At 42.3% G+C, this 12,294-nt stretch overlaps 1 protein-coding gene across 1 annotated transcript in view; it reads left to right on the forward strand.

The window, feature by feature from the left end:
* LOC134666398 (DENN domain-containing protein 5B) overlaps positions 1-12,294 on the forward strand; it is a 45,797-nt gene that overhangs the window by 23,758 nt on the left and 9,745 nt on the right. Inside the window, exons 16-19 of the mRNA XM_063523526.1 lie at positions 7,225-7,438; positions 8,497-8,747; positions 9,678-9,820; positions 10,171-10,289. Of these exons, the coding sequence (XP_063379596.1) occupies positions 7,225-7,438; positions 8,497-8,747; positions 9,678-9,820; positions 10,171-10,289 (727 nt within the window). The remainder of the gene's footprint in view (positions 1-7,224; positions 7,439-8,496; positions 8,748-9,677; positions 9,821-10,170; positions 10,290-12,294) is intronic.

Here is a 12,294-nt window from a genome sequence, read left to right on the forward strand (position 1 = left end):
CTCCAGCAGTTTCCATCTGTCTGTATTCGACTTTATCGAAACAGTTTTGTTACGCTAAGCGCCAAAATCGATTTTAGACTTGATTTCATCAGTTCGATTTCCTTAAAAGCATGCTACTAACTCGATGCCCTATACTAACTCGATATAGGGTGTCTCTTCGGATAAAGCGAATTAGACCATCACGCTCCTAGACATCACGTGGGACACGCGGCACAACACCCCGGTTGAAAGTTTTCTTTTTCGCGACATACAGGCCTGCCTTGCTGCAGAGTTTCTCGCAGAAATGAGACTCAATGCCTTCTGTTCAGTCTCAAATTCGCAAACTTTAGTTCATGGAGGAAGGTGAAGCCTTCGCAGTCCCCAGCAACACGGAGCTGCCGAAAGCCTCGCACCACTTTCTTCCTCATCTTATGCAAGCAGTCCGTTACAATCTCCAATATTGGTAGACAATGTACGAGGTAAGGCCCTTTCAGCGAAGAGTAACCGTTAACGGGCCGCATCTGCAGCGCTGACGACAGAAGTGTAAACATACAACCGCACCGGTACAGTATACATAAAACGACGGCGACACTACATCCCTTCCGTTACTACGGCTGTCGCAAAAACTGCTGATGCCAGCAGATCGTCTACAGGTCGCGCTGGTTGCTTGCTACTTGCCAGGTCGGTACAACCCCCGAGGGCAACGGTTTATCAAGAAGTCACTGCGCGCCCGAGTGGCAGCTGCGCCCAGCAGACGCCGAGACTGTCTTCACCTGACAGGCGCCTTGTTGGCCGGCCTCCGCTTTCGAGAGCCCTCGCACTGTGCCACGGTATTTCTTAACAGACTCATTGAACTGCTACCACGACGTTTGGCAGCTGCCTGTGAGACTTGGCATGGATGTCTCCACCTCCCAGCCTAGTCTGTGTACTGCGACGGCGTGATAAGGAGTCTTAAAGCAGCTGTGGTAAGCTTGCAATTTACTGGCGGTCCTAGTGAACACAACGTCAGACCGCCCTCCCTTACGAGTCAACGACCTTAAGAATGAGGCGTAGCTCCTGTCAGATAGGACGCTCCAACACCGAGCTGGCGGGATCAGGAGTGACGTCCGCTACTGGCGTGACTGGCGCATGCATATAACATGCCAAGGTCTAACGCTACGTAGCGAACGAAACGCAACTGTCACTGTCTCACTAATATGGAAGAACCGGATATTCCCGATTCCGGTACTGTGTTTGTATAGAAAACAGTAACGGGAGCCCCTAGATCGTCCCCTTGTCTAGGCTGCATGTACGGCCACAATGTAGAAACGGTCTTTATGGTGCATCAAAAATAAGATCAACTGCCAGGTACCTCTATCCAGTGAAGTAGCGAGCTATCTCAGACGTCTATTTCTATTATCCATGTTAGCTTTCAGAACGATACTCGTTCATAAGCCTCTCACAAGTGCTGTGTATGAACCACTATCGGACACTATGCCTTCTTCCAACGCCATTAATAGCGAGACCAGCGCCTCCCAAAGCACCAGCTTGGGACGCGAGACATCTACTTGCCCTAATTTAAATAGCCCTACAACGTTAGGTACGTTAGAAGAAGTACGATAGAATAGCTGCCGCACTTTTGCTGTTAGCATCAGGCAGCAGGGTCAATGACCTTACTCTACTACACTGTAGCCCGGGCAATTACATAGATAACTTTAACGCTATTATTTTGTGTCCGAAATTCGGCTCTAAACCAGATAACGTGTCTTACCGACTGGACTCTTAGAAGCTCCGGAATAAAGTATAGACCCAGTATAAGTGGGTAGTCTGGGTACGTCACCTTGCGAGAATTACACAAAATGTTAGGGGACACTTCGCTTATTTCTTTCAGCCACAGTCTCATCCAAGCCGGCCTCGCCTACGATTGCTTTTGATCCACGATGTACTTAATAACTAAATTGGCTGGAAAGCTATTCACTTAGCGATATTTTCGCTTATGTTAATTGGGAACATGACTCGCCGAGATTCTGCGGATCGGATGCGATTTCGAATGAGAATTCTCTTAAACCAGTTTAACGTCAGATTCGAACCTGAGATTACAATTTCAATTCTCAATTTCCTGTAATTCACATTATAACGAGTCACTGTGATTTCATGGGTTGCAATATGGTGTATACATATTTATTCGTTCTCTGAGTTCTATGACAGTAGGTGTAGCCCTATCGCTTGCGCGCCCGCTAACTCGCCACCAGGAGATAATAAACAGGTCTCAATGAAGATATCCGATGTGGAGTACGGAACACATAATATAAAAATTTTACCTTCCAATAAAATTATTATTATGTTTCCTATCCACATCGGATATCTGAGTAATGCCTTCCTGGCAGGCTACTATGCTACTTTTATGCCGACGGTACTTCTCCTCAACAATGACATGGCGGTGGCGAGTGGCGGGAAGCGAGCAACGGTTCGCAGGAAGTGGAAGCGGAACTACGTCACGGCGTGGGGCGGAGCGACTACATAGACGCTAGCGGCATCATTGGTCAACGATCGCGTTACTCTCTCAATGAAGATATCCGATGTGGATAGGAAACATAATAATAATTTTATTGGAAGGTAAAATTTTTATATTATTTTATTATTACATCGGAGCGAAAATATGTAAAACTTTTCCAAATGCGCCCACGATGTATCTAATTTATATTGCAACATTAATAAATTATTCTCCATAGACGGCACTCGCACGAAAATGACACTAGAAAACACAAGCTTGGCGTCTGATGAAGCGCGTAACACAATCACAAAATGGAAAGGGAAATACAGCTTAAATGTATTCATATGGCTATTCACGTAGACAAGCGCAAAATATCCGTTCTTATCAAAACCTCTCCATAGATTAATGCCTAAGAGATTAATATTGTAGAAACCGGGAAATGGCAATTCGTGGATGAGATTCGATTTTCTCGGACGGACAAAGCTGATTCCGTGAATTGCTATTCCTGACGAGGCATATATAACAGGCAAAAAACAATATAGTAATGCACTTCGCGCCCGCTAAAACAGTATAATTCTCTTTAATTGGACTTCGTCTATAATAAAGATTACTTCGCCTATGCTAAAACAGTACAATTCTTTTTAATTGGACTTCGTCTATAATAAAGATTACTTCGCGTCCGCTAAAACAGTACCTACATTTTTAGTGTTCCGTACAAAACTTTGTTTACGGAACACTTATGGGATCACTTCGGTCTTGCAAATCAGTTAAATACGTTTTTCTCAGAGACCGTTTGACATAGATACCTAAAATTTGGAACAGTTATAGCAATTACCACCACTCATATTGTAAATAAGTCAAAACTGCTTATTTCTTATTAAAGGGGGAAATTTAGGGGGTTGAGAGGGGTAGGCTGAAACTTTTTTCATTTGTAAGAATCGTGTGGGGTACCATTAGAAAGCTTGCAAAAAATTTAGTCGATGGACTGATTTTGACTTCATTTTAGACTGCAATAGTTTCGTCAAAAAATGCATTTAAAGTTGCAAGTTTTCATACAAAAATTTTCACCTCTGTCCTGTCGATTTTCGCGAAAACTATAGCTAACAGGCAGCTGACCAGTCAATACCCAACTTAAAGAAGCATGGAGACGGCGGGAAAATTATCAGCTTAACTTTATTTTTATTAGTTTTTCAACTGCAGCTTGACCTTTGGTTGCTTAGGGCTAGCTAACTGATGCTTACACTGGTCAATTCATATAAGGCAGTAATTTTAGCGAGAAACATCCTTAGTTAAAACTTTGGCATTGAAATTTATGACTTATGTCTTTGACACAAAGTTTAATTCTGCTTGCTTATTTTTGTGGGATGTTTAATTTTATCTCAATAGCCTACCATAAGTATGAGAGAGATCTACAAAATACGACCTTATTATATTGCAAATAAGTTTAAATTTCGAACGGGCTTTCCAACCAATGGACTAGGCATCTCAAAAATCTGAAAAATTCAAATTAAGAATTCCGTTCTTGACTGTCGTTGTGTTTTTTTTTCCACAATAGGACACATAGAGTTAGTAAGGCGTATAGAAATAATAAAGTCATTTAATATTTATGAACAGCTTTGGCCTCATGTATAGATTTTATTGAGAGTATCTGATTCGTCGAAACAATATACACAATATTCCTTTTCATTAAGTACCATTACATTTCTGTATTAATTGTATAATTATAATATCTATTAATTATATTCAGTACTTATGTATATTTTTGAACGGATCGGTGAACAACAAGATTCAGGGCTATAACCGCGAAAATAGAAGTTCGCAAATTGCGAGCATTTTTCTCTGTCACTCTAATTACGCCTTCATTGGAGTAAAAGAGAAAGATCCCCGCAAATCGCGAATTTCGGTTTTCGCGGTAGCCCCTCAGTCCTGTTACGAGAAAATAATTTTGGAAGACGTTAATAGTATATGACAGTTAAATATCACAGTCTTTAGAAACAAAGGTAAAATTGGCGAAATATTTAAAGTAAGCCGATCTTGTTTTTTAGCAGTTCTAAATAATATTAAAATCTATATACAGGGCGTCCCACGGCTATGCCACATGGAGGGAAAGTACCCTGAATATTGTAGATGGAACATTTTACTGAAAGAAGACATTATTTTAATTTAAAAAACAATTTAAACTGCATTCATAGATTTTTAAATAATTACATGATTGAACCGGGAATCAAACCCGCTACATCAGAAAAAAAATCATCCTGTAGCTTTATCATACCGATCGAAAGGCTTCATCATAAGGATTATTTTTTGCTAAATAACATAGTGTCAGAAATCGATCGAAAGGCTTCATCATAAGGATTATTTTTTGCTAAATAACATAGTGTCAGAAATAAAAGGAAGCCCATGAATTTTAACATTTTTAATTCCAAATTAATCAATTTAATTTATTAATCCTCAAAATGAGTCTCAATCTGTTGAATACATAGCCGCACTCTTTTGATTATTTCGCTAAATTTCACATCAAATGTTAAAATTCATGGTCTTCCTTTTGTTTCTGACACCATGTTATTTAGCAAAAAATAATCCTTATGATGAAGCCTTTCGATCGGTATGATAAAGCTACAGGATGATTTTTTTTTCTGATGTAGCGGGTTTGATTCCCGGTTCAATCGTGTAATTATTTAAAAATCTATGAATGCAGTTTAAATTGTTTTTTAAATTAAAATAATGTCTTCTTTCAGTAAAATGTTCCATCTACAATATTGAGGGTACTTTCCCTCCATGTGGCATAGCCGTGGGACGCCCTGTATATGGCATAGAACTAGAAACAAAATCAAATAAAGTTCAAAATTCAAATTGAAGGAGTATACATTTAAGGTATTATAGGCCAAGCGCGCACCACGATTTTAATTTTTGCGACACGATTTTAGAATCGCGCTGTAATATATCGCAGAAAATTCACTGCGCGCACTGCGATGAAAAAGTCGACGATTTGTTCATTCTCAACATGGATTTCGTACCAGTCGCTTGTCATGAAACGTGTCTTTAATATGCGATTGCTGTATGACTTTGAGCATTTATAACACAAAGGTGATCCCCGTCTATTTCCATAATTAAATGGTCAACATCTAGCGTCTCATTTTGAGACTCCATTGGAGATGCAGGTGCCGAGATGTTGGGGTTTGGAGAGCGAAATGCCGACTGAGGTCCGGCCGGGGTGCGATACAATACAATACAAATACTCTTTATTGCACACCTCAATAAAATAAGACAATACAAAAGAAAACAGAAATACATCAATCTGCGACCTTATCTTATTACCATAGTGCGATCTTATTATCATAGTGCGCGCGGGGCCATACAACTCCGCATGCTGCAATTCACTTTGCGACAATCGCGTCGCGAACAATCGCGGAAAAATGTGACAAATCACAATTTAAAATCGCTGCGATTTTTTTGTCGCATATGCGCGCACTAACATATAAACACATACGTTGCATTTCTGCGACAAAATTATCGCAGGACAAAAAATCGTGGTACGCGCTTGGCCTTACTCTAAATTATTATAATACATCAAGCATTCGCGAGATGCTCGACTTCGGTATTCAAACACAAAGCAATAGTACAAGAATCTAACTAAATGCAAAGGCCGAAGGAGCGATTCGAAGATCCGAAGCGTCCGACAGACGCGCGCCTCCCGTAACTTTTCCAAGTATTTTTAAGTACAAGTGTCTAAGTCGCAAGATCCAAAGGCTGAAGTCGCATTGGGCCGAAAGCCCGAAGCATCTAGGAGGTCAGTTCTAAACACAGGTAATTAATACAAGTGTCTAAATGCGAAGGCCGGAGGCCGAGCTCCGCGTAGAGCCGAAGGCCCGAAGCCTGCAAGATGTCAGTGGTTAAACACAGAACTGACAGCCTGGACGCTTCGGGCCTTCGGCCCTACGCGGAGCTCGGCCTTCGGCCTTCGCATTTAGATTCTTATACTATTGTTCTGTGTTTAAGTACTAACATCCTGGACGCTTCGGGCCTTCGGCCCTACGCGGAGCTCGGCCTTCGGCTTTCGCATTTAGACACTTGTACTATTGTTCTGTGTTAAAGCACTGACATCCTGGACGCTTCGGGCCTTCGGGCTACACGGAGGTCGGCCTTTGGCCTTCACATTTAGACACTTGTACTATTGCTCTGTGCTAAAGCGATGACATTTTGCTAAAGCTCGGCCTTCGGCCTTCGCACTCAGACACTTTGTACTATTGTTCTGTGTGTGTAGTTGAATACGGTATCCTAAAAACAGGCAAACAACCTCTGTAAAATGTAACGATGCGAGCGGTACGGCTACCATCAGTTTGGCATTGACATAAACGCTGCCGTGGGCGTGAACGTAATTTACTTTCTATGCATCTCGCTCGTACTGACATATTAGTGCGAAAGAGATATACCTATAGGAAGTAAATTACGTTCACGATATCGTTTATGTCAATGCCAAACTGATGGTAGCCGTACGGAACACTAAATGCCTCGAGCTATCTCGGGCTTGGCCAAATTATTTTTATTGGACTTCGTCTATAATAAAGATTACTTCGCGCCCGCTAAAACAGTATAATTCTTTTTAATTGGACTTCGTCTATAATAAAGATTACTTCGCGTTCGCTAAAACAGTACAAGTCTTTTTAATTGGACTTCGTCTATAATGAAGATTAAAGATTTTCGCGTGTTATTTTTGATTCAATGAACATTTTAGAGCATATCGGAGAAAACATTTGTGAATGTATGTATAGATTTATCGTCGGTGGGTGCGGAGGTGGAGGCGCAGCAGGCGCAGGGGGCGCAGACGGCGCAGGGCTCGCCGGGCGCGCGCTCGCGGGACAGCTCTTGCGGCGGCTCGCGGGACTCCTCGCGGGACCGGCTCAGCAACAAGGGCACGCTGGAGCGCAACCCCGCCCAGCACAGCCCGCTGCGACCGCTGCCGGAGAGCCTCACTTTCGATATGAGGTTTGGAATTTTTCAACACGGTTCTCAATTCAGTTGAATATTTTTTTTATAATTGTTGCGTCATTTCTGGATCGCATCTGGATATGGAAAATTATTTTTTTGTTTAAAGGTTTATCCTACTTCCAAATAGATCCCATTTTTTAAGTGAAAACTTCTTTAGCGGCGCTGAGCACTTTTTGAGGTGGGGAAAAAATGATAAACTCGATTCAGCGTAACGCGTAACGTAACACTGACGTCATGTGTCACGGACAATGTTATTCACCAAAGAACTTTAGTCATAACGTATCGTAATCAGGTCAATTATTTAAAACTAGACTTTTATATTAAGCAATAAAGCTCAATGTTTTAATCTTGTACGGGCTGAAATACGAAGACCTCACAGTTACTTTCTTTATATCACTCAAATATAATTCAATAAAGGTACATCTTGATGAAATCGCAAATAAAAGTGAACTCTAGTACTGGTGAATAAAACTCAAAATATCATGACCAAAAAATATATTTAGATGCGAGGTCTGCAAGGTAACTTTACAATTTCTATACGAATTTTAAACAATTAACGCTACAAATTTAAGCTCACTGGCCAGCAATTTCGGAACTAAAGTTTTTCAATAGAAAGGAGGATGGGTCAATTATACATAGTGCTGCAGACATTTTGGATTAGTCATTGAGTTTTCACTTCTGTCGGCACTCCCGGAGTGCAACCCGTTGTTTTTTTCTCACTTTAACTCAGTTCTGATGATGGTATCCGTGATGAATCAAGGAATTCTTCGAAACTTATAAGCATACATATAGCGATTATTGTATTTTCATCAACAAATTTAATCAAGGATTTGCAATCAAAAAGTGCCGTTTCATGATGAATTCTTACCTTGCCACCTGTGCGAATAATTCAAAGGATAGACTCGGCCATTCTGAAACCACGCTTGTCATGATTTTTCATACGATTAGAATTTGCCTGCGATTTTTTGCCCCAAAGTTGTTTTACGTTTGCTATATTCCCATTCAAGTTTAACGTCAAACCTAGGTGAGTCGCTTAGCTAACATTTTATTTTCAGGAATATCCAAGCTATGACCGACATTAAAACCGAGATAGGCTACGCCCGCGCCTGGGTCCGTCTCTCCCTAGAGAAGAAACTGCTCTCCAAGCACTTGCGAGAGCTCCTGGCCGACACCACGCTGCTCCGATCCCAGTACAAGAAGACCGCCTTCTTAAGATGTGAGGAGGAGAGAGAGCAGTTCCTGTATCATCTGCTGACTTTGAACGCTGTTGATTACTTCTGCTTCACCAACACTTATCCCACCACTAGTACGTATTTGAGATTTATTTTAGTCTATTGAAAGTTAAGTAAGTATATAGGCATGACGCGCAGTACCGCATTTATCATGTTGCACCAGCGATACCTGTGGGGCATCCGATAGGACGTCTTCCTGCTGGACGGCCCAGGTATGCTCTGTTCATGTTTCGATCTTCATACTTCGAAGTTCAACGAACTTTGAGACAACAATTGGCGAGAGGTCGCACAGGTCCGAGAAAAGTGGCGCTGTCTTATGTCGGAGGCCAAGTCTCATTTTGGGTCGCTGAGCCGACGGAATAAGCAAACTGTCATAAAGTTATCGTAAATGGGCAGGTTTTTATTTTGTTGTAGATTTTTTGATAAGTTTGAAGACGGACGAAATAAAAAAGAAATCTCAACTTCGCACGTAAAATGTATGTACTTCATTTTTCATTGCGTTACGAATGTCCATACGTTTCTAGGATGGCATATATTGCGCTTATACGCTATAAAACAGAAATCTATTTTTCCACAATTTTTTTTCGCAATTTGACGAAAAGATGAAAACGACAACAAATTAAAAATTGGCCCAAATATAAATTGGATAAGTGATGAAATTTCATAAAAGAAATGTTGTAAAAATGATATGTTAGAAGCTTAAGGTACCTAATTCGCCAGTAATTGCCCACCCTAAACTAAAAATGAATGATTTTCACTTATAAACAGAATTTTAGTATACGCGGCTAGTTATTGAAGACTGGCTAGTTATTGCAACTTTATACTAAAATGAAGTTTGTTTATAGGCGAATAGAATTCATTTGGTGGCCAATTACTAAAACCGGCTATATAGACCTCGCGCTTAACCGAGTGCTCGCCTGCGCGGGCGGGGCGGGGGCGGGGGCAGGCGTGCGGCGTGTCTATAGTTACTGGCGAATCACCTATAACCTGTCGTGTATGTTTAGAGCTGCCGTACCGGGTGCTGATCGCGCCGTCCCGCAAGGCCAGCCAGACGACGGCCAACTGCTGGATCGCGATATCCGGCGTCCACGGCGACTCCACGCCCAAGATACCGATACCGCGCAACACCAACGAGTTCGTCTTTCATGTGAGTTCCGCACGGGTTCGAGGCCCGGTAAGCGCATTTATTATGTGATGAACACAGATGTTTGTTCCTGAGTCATAGTGGTTTTCTATACATTTAAATATGTACCTACATATTTGAATATTATATATACATATTAGAGATGCCCCGAATAGTGAATTTGGCCGAATACCGAATATTCGGCAAAGTGACCCAATAGGCCGAATACGGAATAATTGTCGAATATTCGTGACATCTCTAATATAAGTATATCGTTATCTCAGTAACAACAACAAGCGGGACTTAGTAAATTTTTATAGGATGTTCTATAAATGTTTAATGATGTCCATAAATGTAATGATTGCACGTTGCAGCATAAGAACTTGGGCGTGTTGTCGACGCTGCGCATCGGGCACGACAACTCCGGGCTGTCGCCGCGGTGGCTGCTCGACCAAGTGTACGTGAGGAACGAGGTCACGGGACATACCTACACGTTGGTACCTTGTGTTCTTGTAGATTTAGGTAAAGACCTGGGCGTGTTGTCGACGCTCCGCATCGGGCACGACAACTCCGGACTGTCGCCGCGGTGGCTGCTCGACCAAGTGTACGTGAGGAACGAGGTCACGGGACATACCTACACGTTGGTAGCTTGTGTTCTTGTAGATTTAGGTAAAGACCTGGGCGTGTTGTCGACGCTCCGCATCGGGCACGACAACTCCGGACTGTCGCCGCGGTGGCTGCTCGACCAAGTGTACGTGAGGAACGAGGTCACGGGACATACCTACACGTTGGTACCTTGTGTTCTTGTAGATTTAGGTAAAAACCTGGGCGTGTTGTCGACGCTGCGCATCGGGCACGACAACTCCGGACTGTCGCCGCGGTGGCTGCTCGACCTAGTGTACGTGAGGAACGAGGTCACGGGACATACCTACACGTTGGTACCTTGTGTTCTTGTAGATTTAGGTAAAAACCTGGGCGTGTTGTCGACGCTGCGCATCGGGCACGACAACTCCGGACTGTCGCCGCGGTGGCTGCTCGACCAAGTGTACGTGAGGAACGAGGTCACGGGACATACCTACACGTTGGTACCTTGTGTTCTTGTAGATTTAGGTAAAAACCTGGGCGTGTTGTCGACGCTGCGCATCGGGCACGACAACTCCGGACTGTCGCCGCGGTGGCTGCTCGACCAAGTGTACGTGAGGAACGAGGTCACGGGACATACCTACACGTTGGTACCTTGTGTTCTTGTAGATTTAGGTAAAGACCTGAGCGTGTTGTCGACGCTGCGCATCGGGCATGACAACTCCGGACTGTCGCCGCGGTGGCTGCTCGACCAAGTGTACGTGAGGAACGAGGTCACGGGACATACCTACACGTTGGTACCTTGTGTTCTTGTAGATTTAGGTAAAAACCTGGGCGTGTTGTCGACGCTGCGCATCGGGCACGACAACTCCGGACTGTCGCCGCGGTGGCTGCTCGCCCAAGTGTACGTGAGGAACGCAGTGAACGCATATATTTAGTATGGAAACCGCCTTTAGGAACATTACCGTTCAAATTCTCGGGCCAAATTAACACACATACAAAATTACGCCTACATTTAAATAAGACGACGCGTTTACAGAGCCTGTAATCAAAGCTGGTAAACAAAATAATAGTCATCTTTATTACACTAATGGTACATAGCTAAGTGTAGATGAAATGCATATAATGTCAATAACTACCAATCGGCGACATTAATCCGCTAATAACCTTCTTGCTGTACGTACTGGCCGCTAAGAGTTTGCGGTTCATATTTGATTAGAATATGACTTGGACAGGGATAGGTTTATGCCATACATTGATGAACCAGTCAAATAATTCACGTATAATAATTTAATGCAGATTAAAAGATAACTAGTTAAAATGTTGTTATGAAATGACAGACTAACTCAACATAAGTAAATATATCATTGTTGTATTTAAATGTATTCCGCTATAATAAGTATTTTGTATATTTTATTATCAATTTGTATGGCAGTGCGAAGTCACGTTCAGGTATAGTCTGTCCGTTTTTCTAAGATCAAGTACGCCATTGTAAATGTATGGTAAACTTGATCTTAGAATTCGGACTGGCTATATACAGCCTGCAAAATTTACATGGGTACACGAATCGGGTCAAAAATATTTGAATAGGCGGAGTCACAATAAATCCCCACTTTCAGTTCCAATGGAAATATTTTATATAGCCGGTGAAGCAAGTTTGTCAGTAGAAAAAGGTGCAAAATTAAAATTCTGTATGGGACCACACCCGTTCGCGCGCTTACATTTTCTAACTTTGCCGCTCTTTGCTACTGACGGAAATGGCTTGAGAGAGAACCTACATATATGTGACGGTAGAGGGTGGATTCGAATGATCAACATTTTCAGATAATGTGTGTATTTGTTAAATTAATTCAGTGGAAGTGTATCTACATATAGGAGACCGGGTATGATTATCTCACGAGTTATATCTCATGAAT

This window comes from Cydia fagiglandana, chromosome 8, assembly GCF_963556715.1.
Source record: "Cydia fagiglandana chromosome 8, ilCydFagi1.1, whole genome shotgun sequence".
NCBI classification, from domain to species: Eukaryota; Metazoa; Arthropoda; class Insecta; order Lepidoptera; family Tortricidae; genus Cydia; species Cydia fagiglandana.